We start from the raw sequence: 21232 nt of genomic DNA, 5'->3' as shown, positions 1-21232 counted from the left end.
TAATTCTCTCTGCAGCGATGCTGTTCTATTTATAAATATTTAATTTAGCTTCCCATGTCCGTGTTGTCGCCGCCCTCCCCTTTGCCTCCTGATGTAACGCCAGGCTGTCGGCGATGCCGCAGTCACCAAAGTTACCAGCAAATTGTCTGTGCTGGAAAATGTTAATGCCTTTCCTCATTTGCATCTCTTCGTTATGTTATTTAAGTCTGGCTTTGGTGGCGTGAATATGAACGTTGACCGAGTGTGCTATTTCAGTCAAAACCTGATTTAAGCTGCAGACTTAACCCGGGGCTGGCGGCCCCTTGTCTCTGTTATAAAACTCCTCTGTTATAAAACTTTCCAGTTTCCAACACAGCCATGCAAATAACTTTTTTTTTCTTTTTGCATTTCTCTTCCAGGAAATTGCAGCTTATTTAATAACGTTTGAAAAGCATGAAGAATGGCTAACAACTTCCCCTAAAACAAGGTAACGTTGCTCATGCTTCAGCACATTGACTCATTCTCGCTGATGACTTGACTCGCTAATCAATGCCTTGGCCACCGAGTGAAAACTCCCAGTCATGCTTGATGGCTTGTGACACCAAACTCTCATTAATTGACTTAATGAGCATTTTATTGAATGAAATCAGATTGATTAAAAATGGAACAGCTGCAATCTTGACAGGTTAAAGTTTTAATCCGATTGTTCAGGATTTAATTGTATCCCTTCAGATGAATGGCTTTGAAAGCCTTTGAGCGAGGTTGCAGGCTATTTATCTTGACAGTGCTCCCTACAGCCTCCAGCCTGAAATAACTAAAAAAGCGCAAAGCCCTCCCTTCCCCGTGCTCCGCCTGTTTAACATGCGGTCGCAGGGATTGTTTGCATTTTGGTGTTTTTCTTGCTGGGGTTAAGTGTTTGATGGCGAGGAGATCCCAAAAAGCCGCATTAACAGACATGTTTGCAGTTTATTATTCAGTAAATGTCATGTCTTCTTCGTGCTGCCATAAATGTTTAACTCCTCTGCTCCCCTGGGAACCGATACGTGAAGTTTCGGCTGCGGATGTTTTCCTGCCATTTCGGCTGTGTTCAGGCTTGCAAAGTTTCCGAACGTCTCACTAACACAAAAAATGACTCTTGCTTTCTAATGCTGCAGAGTTTTCTCTTTTTTTTCTTTTTCCCAATCCACCTCTTTCCTATTGAAAAGGGCAGGGTTATTGGAGGGAGCCTGCTAGGACCAAGGTGGGAGAAAAGCCATTTTAGCATCCCGCATCCCACCGCCACCCGCTGCAGAGACCCGGTGCCAGAGGCATCCTGAGCAGCTTGTGCGGCGTTCGGCATCGCCTCCCTCTGTAATTAGCAGGGGCAGAAATTACAGTGAGACGCCGGGACTGGTATTGAACCTAACGAATAGTACAGATTAATTCCCCGGGTGTTTCATAGCTCCCAGCCGAGGAGCGGACGGAGGTGGAGGAGGGCAGTGCAGCCGCAGTCGGGGCACAGAGAGGACCTGCTTTCCATGAAATACGGGGAAAAAAGAGCTATGTCATTTTAGGGTGTGTGTGTGTCCCCAGTCTCTTCTGTCTCTTTTGTGACATCTTTAAGTAATGCATTTGCTCATCGTATTAAAATGTGTCTGTAATACCTGGAAAGGGAGACGTTTGAAATCCAATTGCTTTCTCAAATGGTTCTCCGAGACCCAAAGCTGCTGTGGTGGGTGAAGGGCCCTTAGATGGGCCTTTACCACCGACGGCAGCTGAGAGTCTCACTTTGGTGAGTGCACGAATGCCTTGTTTCACTCCCCTTCTTGGCTGCAGGAGAGCAGGCAGTTCGACAATATTAAAGGAGGCTTTTTTCTAACCTGGTAATCCAAGTTTCAGGATTAATGCAAAATAATTTCTTGCTGAACCTTTGCCAGATAAGCCTATTAAGGGGTCAGAAAGCATATTAACTAGTCTCGGTATACATGGTGTTGTTAAAGATATGAGGTTATAAATGTTTTTGTAGCAGAGTCTTATGATTTTAACAGTTTGGTTTGCTAAAGGCAAGGCATGAAAATAATTTTCTGATTAATATTACAATACCTTTCTCCTGTGTATTTACACTTGAAAGAAAGAATGTCCCAGGAGAAGGAAAGTTGTGACGACTGCTCAAGGACCTTCTTAAATCGTTGAGTTAGTTTTCCTTTTTTTTTTTTTTAAAAAAAATATAAAAATTAATTGGAAGAGTTAAATGCTGAATTCATACAATCAGGGCTCTCAGTATTACGGAATTAATGACATCGATCTGACGCTGAACTGGAACACCCCCGGTTCTTTGTTTGCTGCTGTGGGTGCCACTAATTTCATCTCAGAAAATTAATAAAAATGAATCGCACCACTGACACTTAGGAGTTTCTCAGTAAGATGATGTATAGTGTGATTTGAGGGGTCGCTGCAGCGGGCCGTGAGGGCGGTGGGACGATGCACTTCGGGAGCCGGCGGCTGCGGGAGCTGGTGGCGCATGTTGGCGATGGGCGGTCGTTGCGATCCCGTTCAGCGTCCCGCGAAGGCGCTGCCGCGGCGCTGGCTCAGCCTGGTGTGACCGGCCGGGCGGCAGGCTGGAAAACCTCTCGGTTACTGAGCTAAGGCAGAAGGCGGCGAAAGGGGAAGAGTTCATTTCGAGACACGCCTGCCGTTTCCGAACGTCTTCATCTCTTTCTCATGAAGAGGTTCCCGTGTTTACGACACAGTGTCAGCCGGGTGTTGCTTTGGTCATGAATGAGGGGGAGCCCTCTTACGAGGCCATTGTGGTGGCATTAGAGGAGCTATGAGAAAGCTTTTAAGGGTCTCTCAAATTGCTTTTTAATGAAACTTCTTGTTGAATGACTCTTAATTGATAAAATGTGCATATATAAATATACTGGAATATTATTACAACAGTCTTTTGAGCACTCCAGTTTATCAGCATAAATTAACAAGTACACCTCGCAAGGCATCGACCTTGATGTTTCCTTGAAATGGTGTTTGGTTACTTGATAATGTGCCAGATAATCCGCAGCGGGTATTCCAGTCAGCAGGGGGAACTGGGGGAGCTTTCTGCTAATGCAGCGAGGCTGAAGCCTCTGACATTTCCAAGTTTAAATGCAAATCGTGGTGACAAAAAAAAAAATTACTTGACATTTGTGTATCAAGTAGAACTTAATTGTGATTTACACTGGAATTTCAATGACAAAGCCAACTTTCTTAGTCTAAAAACGTTCCACTAGATGAAGATGCTTTGCTTATCTGTTTCCAAGTGCCTTCTGTGATTATCATTTTTGGAGTATTTTAAAAATACGCTTAAGCAATCCGATGTAGCTTCACCTGTGTTTCACAAGTGAGGCTCAAGCAACCGAAAAGACTTGGCCGTGCCTAGAAGCTGCAAGGTTAGTTTTCCAGCTTGGAATGCAATTCGGATGTGTTTATGCCCCTTACTGCGTTGCATTTACATTTCTGCTGCATGTACAGCAAAACCAGAGGTTTTGGGGCAGGCAGGCGGCAAGTACCAAGCTCTTGTTTCCTTCCTTGCAAAGCCCAAAAGGTGAACATTTCTCGCGAAATGTTTCAGGAAACTGATGCCGTGATAAGCCATCACTCGTACTAATACGCAAAGTGGCTGGGGAAATTCCCAGATGCAGGTTTTTCAGCCCGGAAAGAGCCCAAATGCCGTTTTTAGGCAGTGAGACTTGGCAGTGATTAATATTGCTGCAACTAAAAAAAGTTGGGCGGCAGCCTGCTCCTACAAATCAATAGCGATTTACATGCACTGTCAGTATACATTCGGGATAATTCAGTTTTACTTCTGCTACCTACTGGGTTATTCTTAGCGTTTTAATTCCCCTCTCCTGGCTTCAGGAAAACAAGCGTTGCTTTTGGTGTAATAGGCAGGGACAGTAGGCTGGGCGGCATTTCCCACTGATAAATCCCAACCTAATAAATCACCAAGTGATTGGGACCCGGTTCACAACAGCGGCAACAACAACAAAAATCGGCCGAGCTCCGTTTGCACGTCTGGGCGGGAGTGGGAAGGGCTCGTGCCGCCCGCAGGGCTCTTCCTTCGCTCGGGAGCCAGCGCAGGCTGCGGAGGGGCGATGCTTTGGTGAGCCGAGACTTCGGGGAAGCTGGACCCAGCTCAAGTCCTAAGGACGAGCCTAGGTAGCGAAAAGCAGAGAAATAAGTATCCCGGCTTTCTTTCGTCATAGAAGTCGTGTCTCGGAGAGGACTATTCTACCATTTATTCACCTCAACTTTTGCTGGTCGCTAAAACAGGGGATGCAGATTACATTAGACTGGTTAGAAATCACTTTTCCTGATGGAAACTGTGCTCACAACAATCGTTGTTTTCCTCTGTTACTTTTTTAGCAATTTTTGCTGGCTCCAGAGTTTTGAAATTTCCTGAGAAATTCAATTTGTTATGTTAAATGTGGGCTTGTGCCTAGGCTGGAGCGGAGGGTACCACTCTGCAATGAGATTTAGAGGGAGCATGGCAGGAAAACCTAATACAATTATTGTTTCAGCAAAACTGCCTGAGGGGATGTAAAAGTGAGAAGAAACGTGCCCGTCTCCCCTGGAGAGCATTGCCACGTGCGGGGAGCCTGCTCCGAGCCTGGCCCTCCCTGCTGCCGCTGCCGGGGCCGGAGAGGGGCTGGAGCCGGGGACAGGCGGGGCTGGGCTCCGCAGCGACCGATCCCGCTGACGTGGGGGGATTGCTGGGGAGGGCCGACCCTGCTCTGCGGCGAGGGGCAGGATGAGTGCTGTCCCTGGAGCCTCGCCTCCCCCCGTCCCGCTGCCCATCGCCCAAGGAGCACGCCCCGTTCCGTACCTCTCCGTCGGTCCAGCTTATGGAACATATTTTATCTTGGATATCTTTATCAGGGGCTTCTTAAAGATAAGTTAGGATCTTGCAGTATATTAATTTTGTATTAAATAATTAATAGTAAAATTAATTGAATTATTCAATTTTAAGATAAAAAATAGGGTAATAAATATTCATAACTTATTTTATTAAGGGAATTTCCATTTCCTATGTCATTAAAGTGAGATTAACTAAGGTCGGGTTTAAATGAAGATTGAAAACAATTGTGCTTTGGAATGAATTTACTGCGTTAGGTCATTACCTTGCGAGGCGGCTCTCCGATGCGCTCTGTGCAGGAGCCGTCCTGCTGCGTTGGGTAGATGCTGCTGCCAGGACGTCCTGGCACTTGTGAAATGAGCTGGAGGCTCCGTGTTGAGGAGAAGCTCGTGCGAGCGGGAGGTTGTGAGAAGGTGGCCACCCTGAACTTGTGATCGATGCCAAAAGTTCTGTCCATCTCCCCTTGTGCTTGTTGCAAATAAAAATACTCTCGAGACCCTGTTTAGACTTTCAAGGCACGTTTTAAAGGTCCTCGCTTTCTAGCGTAGCTCGTACCCTCCGCGGCATCCAGGACCATCAGACTCACCCATGCGCGGTGCTGAAATTTTGGGTTTTCTGCTCGTGCTGCTGGAAACTCTGTTTACATGTTTGGGGTCACGTATGACCCATTTTTCCTTCATCAAAGGCAATGTGTGTGCTGTCAGCTCTTTCTGGCTTGGGATGCTGCTTGACATAATCCCTGCTAAATGTGGCACATCTCTCTTTACACTTTAGAGATTTCATGACTCTCAACACTTTCTTCTTACTGCTCTCAGTATTTCCTACTCTTTTTTTTTTTCCCTGAAGAGGATAAACAGTATAGAGATGGTTTTAAGAGGCATTGATTCATATAGATTTTTAGCCACTGTGGTCCAGGGGTGTTGAGACGCCAATAATTAATTCCTTTAACAGCTCACCCCGTTTGTTTTAATGTGACCTAATGGCAGAATCGCTGGGAGCCATCAGAATGCCTGGCCTAGATCAGTCGACGGTCTTCAAGTATTCCATGCAAACCCTTCCCATGACTGATCCAGCCTGGGCAGCGGGTGCTCCTGGAGAGCTGGTTTCCCTTCGTATTTAACCGGCGGCTCAGGAGGGCTGCATCACTGTGGAAGACAGCACCGGCCAACTTGGACAACCGAGGCTAGATGTCCATTTATGCATTACAGACGGGATTCATCTGGCACAGATGCTGAAGGTTGGCTTCTCCAGCCTGCAGATCGCTCTGCAGCCAGCGTGGGTGGTCACCAGGCTCCGACTTTGCCACGCATCAGCTGGGTAACGGTTTCAAAGATGCTGGCTCCATAGCTGGTCCATGCGCATGGACATCTCCTGTCCCCGCTGCCCGGCTTTGCGGGGGACGGTGGTGCTGGGATGCGAAGGCTCCCGCTCCTCTTCACGCAGTCAGGGGACGGTCCTGCAGCGTCGCCTCGTTGTGATGCAGAGAACCCTAGGAAACATGGAATCATCAGAAAAAGCAATTATCTGATAATAAAGCGATTAGATTATTCAGCAAACTACTGTTACCAAGCCTGCTTCAGCAAGGCTTGGTAAGCTTTTTCCGTCAATAGATATGGCCAAGGAAAATATGTGGCGTTCCTTTTTGGACAAAACTGACATTCAGAATTTGGGCAGGCTCTGACTATTTCTAGATCAAATCTTACAGGGTGGGAGAATGCTCAGGGTTTCAGAGGCTGCTCAGTACGAGTGAGTCCCCCCGCCCCGCATCGACCGCACGATCTGGGTTTAACAGGCTGCGAGCCAAATAAGAGAGGAGCTGCCGTTCTCCTGTTAGAGCAGATGAAAGGTAAAGATGTGCAAGGAGGGATTTTGGGCTGGGGCTCCTAATGGCTGGAACCAGCCCCACCAGACCATCCAGTATTTTCATGCAGTTTATGCTGCCAGTCGAAGGGTACTGAGAAGGATGGAGAGGGTTTAATTGCCGTTGCGGGACCACTTTGGAGATGCCCTGCATAGAGGCTGCAGAAGGGCTAGGAAACTGGTATTTGTTCACACTGTTTTAAACAGCAACAAAATTACAGTCTTTGTCGCATTTTAAAGGCTTTGCAACTTAATTTATATTCTGGTATGGTAATGAAGAAGCATCTTTTGTCCAGGAGGTGAGATATGCAAAAATAACCTTTAAGTTGCTCATAATTAACCTTTAATGATATTCTTTCATTTTTTCCAGTACATTTTCTGCATCAGAAACAACGTACAGAAAGAGTGCCTGAGACTGCTTGTTGCATCTTAATGGCCTGCAAATACCAGCTGATTAAAAATAAACTATTTATTGGGATTATGTATTGACAAAGTTTTTTCCCTCCAGGAAATCTGGCACTGAAGTTGGAGTGCGGGGCTGGAGCCGAGCATCGTGGCTCTCCCCACTCTCCGTCCTTGACCAGCAGAGATCAGGACGCCCAAGGTCCGATGGAAAGGGGTGCGTTGTGTCCGGAGGGTGGATGCTTCGCTTTCCAGATGGGGACAGTGTAATATTTATGGCAAATATAGCATGGTTTATATTGCACAGCAGTGTGTTAGCAAGCGTGTGCTAGAAATCTGGAATTGGGAGGAGGATTTTTGTCCCCCTTGTGTGTGAAGAGCAGCCGGGAGCCATGCATCACGGAGGACCTGCTATTCAGATTGGAAGAATACAAGTTGATTTGTGTAACAGTGTTTGTCAGAAGATGAGGAGCTGACTACAGAGGCTGACTTTTTTTTTTTTTTTTTTTTTGGTGCTGAATAACAGTGTTTGTAGGTAATGAGCAGGCTTTTATCTTAATGTGGCATGAGGAATAATTTGCTTGGCAGGTGCATGTGCTGTTCACGTGCACGCTGCTGGGCTTGTAGTGCCCTTTGATTTCTCTACAGGAGTTGTGGTCTTCCTGGATGTTTACAGAAATGTGAACTTACTCCTTTTTTCCCCTCCCAAAAGGTTCTGTCCTTTGCACTAGGAGTTTCTACTTTCATTTCTAGTGTACCTAAACAGCAGAAGGCTTCCTTTCTCCCGGTGCGAGGTGCTAACTTCAGTCTCCCGTTGTGCTTTTCTTTTTCTCCCCCTTCCCTCCGAGCTTTTTGAAGCACGTCCTTCTGCAGTCGATGTGAACTGGTGCAGTTGAGAGGTGTTTGTCATCGGCGGTGCGAGTGGCGCTGCAGGCTTTAATTATTCGGCTGTCGGGCAATGCCTGACGAGCCCGGGGCCCAGCCGTGCGCACCTCGGTGCCGCGGGAGGGATGCTCGTGCGAGGGTGCTGTTCGCGGCTGCCTGCTCTCGTTTCAGCTCAAACCTGCGGCTCTTTCTCCAGGTCGCCTTCCCGGCCCCTTGCTCGCTGCTCCACAAGCTGCTATAAATTCCCGAGGCTGATAATTCAGACTTGGTTTCCTGCAATTCGCCCTCCCCTTTTCTAAGGCGTCCATTTCAAAGCCCCGCAGCTCTTGCTGGGGTTCTGCGACATCAACATTACGACAAAGCTAATTTTGACTGTCCTTCTCGTACTGTCACCGTCGGGTACTGAGGGAAGTGTTTTTCCATTTCGCTGCTGCTGCTTTTCTGGGCTTCACCCACGGACTGATACACCTGCGGTATTCCATTTCCACGTGGCTTTACGCATTTTTCTGTGGGTATATGGTTGGTTTTCCAGGATCTGTACATCCCCGTGCCTGCATTTAGAGGAAAATCTTGTGGGAGTCTCTTTGTGCGTAATGTAGCAACTGGGAGCGCAGCTCCGTCTCCCTGAGTCTGGTTATCTGCGCGGAGGCTGCTATGGGAATACGCTGCCGTTTCACCCGCCCGCGGCTCTGCAGGCGACGGCGAGAAATGGTGGGGAAGTGCATGAACCTGCTCAGTCCAAAAGTGGAGGAGTTGGTGGGTGAGCAATAAATACAAAGGCTGAGAGCACAGATACAGGGGCTAGGATTTTCTTTTTTTCTTTTTTTTTCTTCCTAGTCCTGAGAAACACAGATTTACAAAAATCTGGCAAAGATTCTCCTGGAGTTACAGTTGGTTGGCGTTCTTGCTCTGCGCACTGTAACAATACTTTAATATAATTAAATTTTAAATTCCGTGTAGAATCTGGTGGGTAGGCAGATGTACCGGTATGTTAAACTTTATGTCACTTAAAAATGGGTTTCGAGTACATCAGAGGGAGACCATCCAGCTGTAAAATTATCTGGTTTATGACGCTGCATCGCAGCTTTGGTCTTTTTGTTTTAATTAAAAATGTACCTTAAATCTCACACCCTCAGATAATTTCCACCATGCCTTTTTGTTTCCTGTAATTTACTGACAATGTAAAACGACACGATTCTTCTGCCAGTTTTTGGTACAGTTTACGGGGCGGGGAAAGTTTGTTAATTAGGATAAACACTTTCCTGTTTTCCTTAGCTGATTCGGTGCTGGATTTCCTTCTGCCCGGCCGTGCGAGCGGCGGGGCCGGGGCCGCGCGGATGCCTGGGGCTGCTGACTGCTCTCACGAGGAGCAGCCCCTTCCCCGGGCGGGAGCGGAGAGCTGCTGTTGGCTGGGCGCAGGAGTGTTTCATTTCCCACTCGTGACGCAGCTGCTTTACCTACCGTTATTTTTCCATGTTAACAGACAGCGCAACCTGGTAAAGCTCTCCTGGTCTGGGGGTGGTGCAGCCCGAAGGTATTTCCAGAACGACAAGTAGTAAGGGGGATTTTAGGAGCTGCTTTGCAGCCTGCAGGCAGGTGGGCGCGTGCCGGGATGGGCGCAGGCATGCAGCCCCTGCAGCCCCCGTGGGCTTTGCCCGCTGGCACGGGGAGCTACTCCCAGGCGCTTGCACCCGCCTGGCACACACAAGGCTGAAACAAGCTTTGCATGCGTTTCTTCCGCCAATAAACCTTAACTGCTTGGCCAACGGCAGCCGTGCTCTATGTGGGATGGAGATCTCCAGCGCTGCGAAATGGGAGTCTGCTAAATGATTAACGGTGCCGTTTCTGGAATTAAATGAAAGGCCTCGTCCCGAGGCGTCCCATATGATGATTCGCCGAGTTTTGCAATGTGATTTATGTTTGGCCGTGGGATTATTGTTTTCTATTGATTCTGAGCGAAATAAAGGAGCAGTGAAAGCCCATCGCAAGCCTCCTGGTGGAACGTGAGAACTGGAAGCTTTCCTGCCAGAAATCCTGTTGTCTTCTTGGTGGTGACTCTTAAACCGCCAGCCCAGCTGGTCTCAAAGCGAGCATCACCTTGCGCTCCTCCTCCTCTTCTTAGCATCGCCCGGCTCGGCCCAGCGAGGATGCGCCTGGTGCTGCTGTGACCGCCTCGCTGGCCCCGGTGCGTGGCTGGGGCTAGGCACTTGATTCGGGTCCGGCCATGCTGAAGAGGCTTCCCAGGGTCTTCCCTACCAGGTAGCTGCCGGAGGTGATCCCTCCCTGCCCTCTCCTGCCCCACCTCTGTCGTGGTGTGAAATTAAAACTTTCTCTTGCACGGTTCAGGAATTCTTTTTAATTCTGAGAAACAAAGTTTTGCTTAAAAATGACTCCACTTACTGGGAAATCACTGTTTTTTTCCATCTTCTCCAGTGTGCTGTCGTCCCAGGGCATCTTATTTGCTTGCTGCTCAGATGCCTGGCACTTTTACAAAATGAACAATAAAATCTATCGGCTCTGGCAAGGCTGTCATGCCTTTTCACTGTAGAGCCAAAATGTGCTGGTGTGTACCGTTTGAGTGTTTTTTTCCAGCCTAATTTAACAATGCTACGTGCAGTGTGAAGTTGCTGAAAAACGTGGCTGTATTTTTAAAACAATCAAGCGATGATCATTTCTTGAGCACTGGTCAAGATAGTGATAGAAGGAGCTCCTCCCAGGAGGGCCAGGTAACAGCTGGGCGCCGGTGCATGCCCTGAACGGACTGTGTACGACTCCAGAGGTGTGTCTATGGCTTCTTGTCATCAAAAATACAGAATTGGTGGATGTAGTGAATCACATATTCCTCCTCTGATGGAGCCAGGGACCGCTGGACCGTCACACCTGAACCTTGCAGTGCTGCAGGCTGTTAACTTCCATCTCCATCAACGAACCCCCACATTAAGGCATGCCCGCTGCAGGATTTCAAGCAGCAGGGAAGCGTTTAGGGGAGAGGTACCAGTGGATCCCTCGGGGACCAGCTGGCACTGTCCGGCTCCTCTCGTGGCAGGCAGGCAGCAGCATCCCTCCCCGTACTTCATCGGAGCGTGTGTGACTCCTGCTGCTGCCAGTGAGAGTGAATTGTGCCCCTATATTATTTCTGTATTTATTTTATAAATGTCAATGATTAACTAAATTAAGATAAATAAGGCTGTTCCCTCTCGCTGTTTAATTTACAAAATTTTAATGAGACTAATAACATCTGTACTTGTTCCATCTTTCGGCTGGCTGGAAGACGGTTAGCGAGTCTGACAGCTCTCTGCTCAGCTTGTCTTCCAATAACATTCAAAACTGGAGGATTTTACAAATGTGGTATTAAGCCATTTGGTTTTGTCTATACTTCATCTTACATCAGTGGAGAAGTTGAGGGAGTGATGCAGATGACAGAGGAACACTGTCTTGACAGGTGAAATTGTTGTATTGTTTTAAGCGCTATTGTGAAATGCAAGCAACGGGTGAATGCATCGCTTTGAATTGCAGCGATGGAGACGGGCAGAGGTGGGAGTAAAGCCTTACGTATGGGGTCTTATCTGCAGCCTTCTCTTCTCCATCTTTGTGGAGATGCTTGTCCTAGAAAGGGGAGCCGTGGTCTCCCATGGTTTCCCTTGGAGAAACAGGGAGCTGGTGCTCACCCTGCCCGCAAGGCTTCAGCAGGTTATTCCCACTTTCCTCTCCCTGCGTAGTCTGTGTGGTTTGTTTGTGGGTTTGAGGACCAAAGCAGTGCACAGAGCATCCCTGCGCCATCGCTTCGGTGCCCTCTGGAAGGTGACCATTCGTTTCCCATCAGTTTTGCCTCTTGCGCAGCAAATGGGTCATGCAGGGGAGGTCTTCTTGCTGGATAAGCAATTAGCTAAAATAAACTACTCAAAGGACAAATTATGCAGGACACTCGCTCTGTAATGAATGAATTAATTGACTTTGTTTGGTATTTGTGGGATGTTCTCTCTATTTTACTTAACTCTCTCTGGCTAAAAGGCTCCTGCGTTTCCTCCTGCTCTTTGCTGCCGCAGTGAGCAAACAGGGTATTAAGAGTTGATTTACACGGTTACAAGTAAAGGCAGTGAAGGGATAATTAAGAGAACCTTTGTATGTTTTCTTAATAGAGACAAAAGTTCTCTCGTTAGCGTGTCCAGGAGCCTCTGTTTGATCTATTTATTTGGGGTGTCATCAGTTCTCTCTGCAGCCTCGCAAAGGTCGTCCAAAGCAGCCTTCGCTAAAAACAAGCGTGGCAGCAAGGCGTGGGGTGGGGTCGTGATCCACACGCTTTCGCAAAGGCAAAAGCACGCTGGCGGAGCTGCCCCCGGTCAGGAGTCAAAGCAGGCTGCTCCTGGGACAGGGACGGCCGTCTCCACATCGCTCCAAGGTGACATTAACCAAATATGTTTTAAAGGCTTTGTCTGGATCTTTTGAAATGGCAGGATGCTATGAGCAGTGCCTTACCTGGGCTTGTAACGTGGAGCTGCACCGCATGCTGCTGGAACCAGGATTACAATTCTCCAGGCCCTCGGATGTACCGGTGACTCACGAAACAATCTGGCCAAGTTGCCCGATTTATTTACAGTAAGTAAATTAAAGCCCTGGTACAAATCTTTGCTGTGTAACAGGATTTGTGAGCAGCTAAGAAAGGTTGAAACTTTTGGACCAGTTACCAAGAAAATATTTTGCGCGTAAGGGGGGTTTGGTTCACTGAATAACGTGTTGTCCCAGCCACCAACGCTAAGGTGAAATGCGGGCGAGAGTCAGATTTTTTTCATTGTTCTGCTTCTTATTTCTACTTTGCAATATTCAGAGGGAAACTTCTAAATCCAGCCATGCTGACATCGTGGGGGAGAGAGAAATTGGCTGGGCGGCGAGCTGCCAACTTGTTAGTCATAATTTATCTGGCTGCTGAGTACTCGCTTTCTGCTTTACTGGTGTGTTTGTTTCTGTACCGTACGGGTGCTGCGGGCTAGAAAGCTTTCGCTGAGCACTCAACAAGCGCAGGGCAGATGTGACGGCTCCTGAGCAGCCGCTGCCAAGACATCGCTTCTTCCCAGGTACCCACCAAGACCTTTGCTCCGGCATCTGAATCCGCTTGTGCCCATCGTAATCCGCTCAGTGTTTGGAAACACAGAAGAGCTGCGTTCAAACAAAAGTTGCTGTCCTAAATGTTCCAAATTCGGGGACCTTCTTGGGGGCCTGATTTGGAAAAATCCTCAGGAGAACAGCGTCCAGCACAGCATCCTCAGACATCAAGGGCACCCACAGAGTCTTGAGAGAAGCCTACGATTTGTGGCTTTGGGGTTTTCCTTTGGGATTTTTGGGGTTAGGAGGGGTTTTTTTTGAGAAAACGGTGTAGTTCTTACTTCTTACTTGTCCTGAGCTCTCTGGGGGCTGCCTCGCCCTTCCTCAGCTGTCGGCGTTCGTGGCGATGCCGCAGTGCCGCACTAACAGCCGTGGGCAACCTTTTCCACTGGCTGGGGCTTTCATCCATTTTGCATCCCAACCTTCCCCCCGGCCCCGACCTTGCTTGTGTACAAGCAACTTGCAATACAAGTACGGGGCGGCAGCTGCAGCGAGGCGTGGTGCGGGATGCGTCTCCCTGCTCAACGGCGTTTGTAATCCAGGACCGCGTCAGAAGGTCTAACTAGCTCTAAATTGTTTGGCAAACAATTTTTTGATAAATTGTGCCCTTTGATAACAGTACCAGTGAATAGTGGTTCATTGTTTTGTGTTCCGCTTTAAAGTTAGGATATTAAAGATTTGGAGGATTTTATAACGCAGCTCCGCTTGCTTGCCCTGCCTCCTCCTCTCCCTCCAGTTTTACTCCCAGGCTTTTCTAAATGCTGCTCTGTTCGTTTTCTTCTTCTCTTCAGTCCGCCCTCTCATCTCCTTGCCTCCTGAAATTTAAAAAAAAGTCACTTCTGAAGCCTGCAGTGCTGTTGCACAGGTCCCAGGTCTGAAGGGGCTGTTATATCTAATACGACTTCCTTTATTCTGTCCACCTGCCTCTATCAAAATCCCCAATATTGGATGAGATTTCATAACCAGGGGCTTGTGAAGATTGCTCACCTCTGCGGACTGGCGTGAGCGGAGTCAGGCTGTGATTGCTGCTGCCTTGGGATGGGGGTGATGGAGAAATACAAGCGTCAGCCCCGGGGTTGCTGCGGGGTCCCGCCGGGGGATTGTACCAGTGCAGGAGGACTTGCTCCTCCCCAGCCATGCCAGTAACTGTTTTAAGCACTGGAAGAATTGTTGGAATTGGAAAAAAAAATCCCAATGCTCATGTTCTTGCCCTATTCTGTGTTGTGTAACTTAAAAGAAACCGCGCTGCGACCTCTGCCTGCTCCTCTGACCCTGCAATGTGGGGAAGCCTCCTCTAAGAGTGCGGAATGAAACAACAGAGTTATCCTGGATCGCTATTTGACCTCTCATCATTTGCTTGAGCTTTGTGCTCACACAGGAAAAACATATATATTCTTTAAAAGAGAGAGGGCCCAATTTCTCTGGCAGCACTTTGCAGCGCTTTGGGAATCGGATATGAAAGCTGTCGGCTGCTCATCCCGGGACCCGGGAGATGCAGGTGATGGACCTGGAGATGTATGTGGCGCAGAGCAGAATTTTGTCGGTCAGGCTTTCCTACCGTCACCCTTATTGAATTCTTTTTTAATTAGTTTTTTAACTTTGTGGCTGTTGGGTTGAGATCCTCCAGAGGTTTACGGTGCCAGACTGGTCCCGTGGCCGCAGCCCAGCTGGGTCCCAGCAAGCTGGGGGCACAACTGGCTTTGCTGGGCTCCAGGCTCCACAGTGCCCTTCCCCTCTCTAATTTTTTTTATTTTTTTTTTTTTAATATTTTTTCTTAAATCCTCATGTTTTCCTCTTGCAAGAAGGTTTTTGCAAAGAGAAGCACTCCGGAAGAAATCAAGGCCTGACCACCTCTTTTTTGGGTTTTTTTGTTGTTGTTCCCATGGGAGCTCCATAGAGTTAGAGAAGGGGTGGTTGTTTTTGTTGTGCTGCTCTTGGTGCTGCTTCCCTGTTACGTTTCTGCTGAATGGCCTCGTGGCACTCAAACTAACAAGCAAATGGTGCATTTTAGATTTTTTTTTTAATCTATTTTTAATGATTGATCCTGCTTCCTACTGTTTAGGAGCCACTAATGGCAATACAGTCTTTTGACAACTTCAAAAAAAGTCTCATCTTCATCTGAAGTGGGGGCAAAAAAAAAGAAAACACACAAAAACCCCCACAACCCAAAAAAACCCTCCAAAAAACCAAAAAAAGCCACTTGTTCTCAGGACTTTCTGAAGTATTACCAAGTTTACTTGAAGCAGTTCAGTCTCTCCACCTGCTCGGATGAAAGTAAAACTGTGACGTACAAAGTATTATTACTTTTTAAATTATTGTTGTTGTTATCTGTCAAGTTAGCTCTTTCCTAAGCCGTGCTTCATCAGAGTTAAATCTGTCTCCTATTTCATCTCTGTTGCCTGATTCTGCGTGGATTATTGTTTCTCGCACCGTGGAGCGTTTTTGCTCCAAACCAAATCTGTCCTCGTGCAGCAGATTGCCATCTGATAATACGGGAATTATTTCTCAGCCCCTGTAAAAGTCCTGCTTCATTAGCTGGGTGACTGGCTAATAATTTGCTAAGTCACTTTCACAAGTTTTAATACTCTCTGACTGAGAGTCCTGGTAATAAATGTATTAGATCTTAATAGTGTTATCATTCCATCAGAAGGGGGGGAAATTAGAGTGGGTAATTAGCGCCAGGTAAGAGACCACGGAGGTGGCGGGTGGAAAGCCTGCGCCGTGGTGGAGGCGTTTCGGGTACCGTGCCGCATCTGGACGTGGCTCCCTGCGAGCCAGCGCTGGGATGCCCGGGCTGTGGCAGCACCGGCATTGGGATGCCCGGGCTGCTGGTGATCACCGCGGGGGGAAAAACCACAAGGATTTTGCTGCGGCTGGCCTGGCACCTGCATACCTATCTGAATTAAAAAGGATTGGGGTCCTTTCCTGCCTCCACCGTCGCAGGTAGAAGCGTGAGATGCTCTAGTAGTGTTTTAACAAGGGCCACTTTCAGAAGCCCCCTCTCAGCAACTCTGGGTCGTTAAAAACCTGTTAAACAGCGCAGGCTGCAGGATTATCGTCTTTGGCTTCTTTATTGCTTTTCTGCTGTGAACACCAGCTTCTTCCCAAAAGTTTGCACACGTGTCCGAGGCGAAGCTCAGCGGGACGGGAGGTGCTGACATTTTGATAGGAAGCGGTTCCTGTTGCTGGGCATTGCTAGTGTTTGATTCTGGGTGGTCGGCAGCGCGGCCGGGCTCCCATCTCGTTTGCCATCGTCAGCGGTAGAAGTTGAGAGAAGCCGGAGGCCGATGACTTCGCAGGCGCCTGGACCACCTTTGGGTGACTGTAGGAGTGCTCAGCCGGAGCGGTTTATCCGAGAGCTGCCAGGTGTGGCTGTTGGGATGGATGCTCAATGAGTATCTTGAACTTTTCCGTCTCTGCGACATCTGGAACGTAAAAGCATGGACCTTTAATGGAAATACTTTATATTCATGAAGGCATGGGAGAAATTCCCATATCGCACAGGCAATGGCTGTTGGAAGAGACAGGAGATGCCTGGAGGGCATTCAGTAATGCAGGCTCGGGATTCATGCGGTTTATGCTCAGGATTTCTTGTTCTGGATTGGAAAAATGTGTTGGGTTATTTGCTGTGTAGGACTGTACTGAGAACTCCGGGGTTCCGCGTGGGACAACGTCCCAGGGGTGTGAACGGGGGGGATCACGGTGACAATTGTGTGCTTAAACTTGGAGATTCTTCAAGTATTTAATACTGCTGATCTCAGCAATTAAAAACCCAACCAAACCAGCTGATAAGCAGGCATGGTCTCGCAGTTGTAACATTAATGTGCTGAAGTGGGCATCTGTTAGAAAGGGGTTTCTGCCCTTTTAGAGGACGTTAGTGCACTCTCAGTAATGTATACCGAAGATGAAATAAGTAGGGTTTTTTTCCCTTCAGATTATATAGTTTATATGGAAGCTAACGTTTAATCTTAGTTTCTTGCTGATATTAATCATAGTTTGGTCAAGGTTTAGAAAGTGAAAATCTGGTACAGCACTAGCACAATTGCAGCTTATAACTCAATTACAATAATTAGATTGAGTCTCTAAGCTTGGCACATTAAGAAAGCAGATTTTGAATACGCTTAGGATTTGACGGTTGTGCCAGATAACAACTTGTGGGAGGCAGGTGAGAGGAAAACTGTGGTGTCCGTGGTTGGATTAAAGCAGCCCGAGGGAGCCCTGGGGGCGGCTGGGTTTCCTTGCACGGGTGGGCAGTGCTGTGCCGGGCGATCCCGCAGGTCCGGCGGGGAAAGCGTCACGTCCGATGGGGTCCGGCTGAGTGGAGCGGGACTTCCAACGGATGCTTTGGAGGGGAGCTCAGTGTCGGGCTTGTTTTAAGCCTGTATCCTCATCTCGCACTTCTCCTTTGATTGCAGACCTGAAATATAATTACAGGAACATCACCCTTTGATTTGCTAAAATAAATCTTGTTTCCGTTGTAAGCCCAGTGGTTGTCAGTGAACTCAGGGAAATGTGAAACGTCTGGATCGCCCTCTACGTCAGTAAAGATGACAAATCCCCATCAACTCATCTTTCCTTCTGAGTGCAGCAAACCCAGAGCATTTGGGCACAACAGACAGGAGCGAATGCACGTCTCAAACTGCAGCGCTGTTTGTTTCCCGCGGGCACGGGCAGCTGCTGTCCCTGGGTGGGTGAAGCCGAGCACGGGCTCCTGCTCGCTGTGCCAGCACCGGGACGGCGCGGCTGAAGCTGGCGAGCATCGTCCCATCGGCTCCACCAGCATCCCACGCTGAGGAAGGGAGGCGTTAGGTTCCTAAAGCATGGCTGCTGTAAAGGGTTTCCTGGAATGCAGGAAAAAAATGTAGTTATCGTCATAAAACCTGGAATTAACCAGGTGGAAATGCCATAGAAGGATTCTATATAAACTGCAGGGGACAAGTACCAATCCCTGGAACACTTCTGAGTGTATCTGGATCGTCCGTCTTCTGGCAGACAGTTACATAGATTATGAATATAACAGGCTGCTGAGCTAAAATGATAGTAAAATTCCTCAGCTGCAAAGACAGCAAAGAACCCCAATCAAGTGATAAAACATATGCTTTTTGAGTGAAAATATTCTGGATTATATCAATTCAGTTTAAGAAAGTATTCATGAGAGGATTGTTTACGTTTTTTTTTCCCCCCAAGTAAACAGCCAGAATGAAATTGTAATTAAATGTTTTAATTCTTTCCGGAAATCTTGTGTATGTAAACATATACAAGGTTCTTTTTTTATTATTTATTTATTTATTTATTTCTAGTGCTTTTTTAAACAATGCTGCCTTTCTTGGCAGCATTTCTGGTGCCAGTGTGTAGGGAACAGTCACCGTCTGACTCTTCTCTGTTGGCCTGGGCTCAGAAAATAACAGAGGAAAGAGCAAAACAGGAGGGTTTTCATCAAAGGAAATCGGGCAAACATTTACTCTTCAATGCCCGGCGTGCCATGCTGGGTTTGGAGATGGCAAGTGTGGCTTTTCTGGGGGGTGTGACACAAGGTTTAAGAGAGTGGTTTGTGCTAACTTAGATGGTCTCCAATTAGGGCATGACAGAAGAAGGATTTTCTGTTATCACAAGTTAGTTCAGGCTAAGTTAATCTAAAAATGTGTAATTTCATCTCAACTAAAAATACTGTAATGTAATTAAATTCAAAAGTAGGAAGAGCTGAGAGGATGTAAGAAAAGATAAGCATCGGAATAAGACAATAATTGAGTTTGTATTATAAACACATTCCTATAGGAATTTGGGATTTTTTAAGCTGCTTCATTATAAATTTTAAGTCAAGAGTGCTTAACAGCTTTAGCATATTTTGGAGAAGTGGTTGACTACCTTTATATTTGTTTGTGTTCTTTGTTTGCAGGATTTTCTATATTTGGGTTTAATTCTCTCTTATCGTCTACTAGTTTATTAATAAGTTTGAAGGCGAATAAGGCTTAAAATTGGAAAATGTGTGTTTCCATGTGAAACTGGTTATTTCGTGGATTCATGTAAGCTTTTCATCTGATTTTTCTAATAATTGTATCTTTAATACATAAAACTGACAAATTAGATTAGTGTGATTAAAATACTCAATGTATTAATTCTGAAGTGTGTCACATTAAGTATTGGAGCAAATAAGTCACCTTTTTTCTATGCACAAGTCATTCGCTCAGTTCTTTGAGCCGGTGGCGTAGGAAAGGAGTCGGGGTCAGGCATCCTTCCGTTGTGATGGTCGTGAGCCCCGCGTGAAGGAGAGCTGTTGACGAGGATGAGCGGTGTATTAAGTCATCATTTGAATAAAATTGTGGAGCTCTGATCTGAACACTTCCAGCCCAAAAACGGATTATCAGGGTGTTTGAGGACCACTAAGGTGAGCAGTTTGAGATTCGTTTTCCTGGTGCTGGCATCTGTATCTTTGCGCAGCGAGTGTTGGACGAGGGATGGAGAAAATCGACGCTGGCTTGCTCTTGGCTTGATCCAGAAACCAACCAGCATGGGAGGGGAGATGCTTAGGAAGCTGCCTTGCGTCTCGTTGTAGTGATAATGGCTAATTTAATGCCTCTTTTGTGATATCGCGCAATCTGCTCGGTACTGGGACGTTACGTTATGGCACTCTTTCGTTTTTTGCAAAGGTTTGCAGGAAAAATGCAAAAATGTTTCCTTTCCACTTGCTAAAAATACTTTACCCTTAATTCTGAAAAATTACTTTGCGGATCTCCATATTTCACAGACCATAACTAGATTACTACCTTTTACTGGAATACTTTGTGTTAATGAAGACCGATTGGGATTACATAATAGATTTCCTCTAAAGAAGGCATTATATGGTTATTTTTTTACTGTCTGGCATTCCAGTTAATTGCCTTGTCATCATTAATTGATGGGAGTAAATTCATATAAATAAATAGATTATATTCCTGAGGTTAATTTGAAAGAGAGGAGGGGCTTAAAACAGGTTGCTGCAGGGTGTTTAAGCACATGCCTCGAATGCAGCGTGCAATTAGTGACTGTCGAAGATTGCTTGGGCGCCGAAGGTCAGATTTGCGCTCAGTCGCTGCCACCGCTCATAAGTCCGCTTGGAAGATGGGTGCAGCTGAGCTCTGCCCTCCTGGGGAGGAGAGGGTAGCTTGCATTGCCCCATCTTCTTAAAACTAGCCTCAGCTGTTGGCTCGGCTCAGTCCTAAGCTTCAGCCCTGCAAACAGCCGATGGTCCTGGCTGAGGACTGAGAACAGCCAGCCCCGTCAGCCCAGCTTATTTGACAGTTTGAGCGTCCCCGCTTTCCAGGTTAATCCAGATTTACGTATATAATTAGTACTAATCAGCAATCAACTGAGTCCAGGGGTAAATTGACATTTTTAAAATTAGATTGCAATATTGCATAAAATACTTTTGCCTGCAAAGAGAGAGCCGGTGGTGGTTGATGAGTAGCCCTTCCCGCAGTGCTCTACACATCTTCTGCCGTGCCTTGCTTTGGTGATGGGGGACGGCTTTCTGCATTTACATCTTGACAGTGCTCCCAGACTGGAGCTTAAGTGCTCCAGTTTAAGGTGCAAACCCCTGCTCTGGAAGAGTGTTCCCCGGGGCTCTGTGGGAAGCTTCCTTCCACTCCCTTGCACGTCCCTTGCAAGCATGCCAAGAAGAAGAAAATGAACCCCCGATCCCTCCCAGGCGCCAGGAAGGAGCTGTGTGCCGGGGCAGGCAGGACGCCGGGGCGGCCGCGTGGGGCCGGGGCTGCGAGGACAGAGGCATCACGCCCCGCTGGCGTGGCATAACGCAGGAGCTGCCTCATCACCGCCAGGAAGAGGACACCTTGGTGGCTTCTTCCTCCTTTCTCTTCAACGCCGTCAGCTAAACATCTTCGTGCCTTTTTTTGACAGCTGCTGCGTTGTTTTGTGCGCGGCGCGTGCAGGATGCAGCGCTTCTCCGCGGTGTTGCTGTTGCTGGAGGATGCTCGATTCCCGGCGGTCCCCAGGGTTTGCTGCTTCTTCAGGTTCATTTTTAGGGGTTACGTTTGCTCTGAAAGCTGGTAGATGCCAATTCGTAAGGCTTCAAAAACATGGGAGAGCGCAAGCAAACGGTTCCTTACATACTTATATGCTTAATATGCTTAGTAGGCCTTA

The 21232-nt window shown here is 47.4% G+C and overlaps 1 protein-coding gene across 1 annotated transcript in view; it reads left to right on the top strand.

The window, feature by feature from the left end:
- CAMTA1 (calmodulin binding transcription activator 1) overlaps positions 1 to 21232 on the top strand; it is a 327820-nt gene that overhangs the window by 82122 nt on the left and 224466 nt on the right. The window contains exon 4 of the mRNA XM_075172134.1: positions 399 to 466. Within this exon, the coding sequence (XP_075028235.1) occupies positions 399 to 466 (68 nt within the window). The remainder of the gene's footprint in view (positions 1 to 398; positions 467 to 21232) is intronic.

The sequence above is a fragment of the Calonectris borealis genome, chromosome 23 (genome assembly GCF_964195595.1).
Source record: "Calonectris borealis chromosome 23, bCalBor7.hap1.2, whole genome shotgun sequence".
Taxonomy (NCBI): Eukaryota; Metazoa; Chordata; class Aves; order Procellariiformes; family Procellariidae; genus Calonectris; species Calonectris borealis.
Note: the sequence above shows the minus strand (reverse complement) of the source record. Positions and strands in the feature narration are given on the sequence as shown.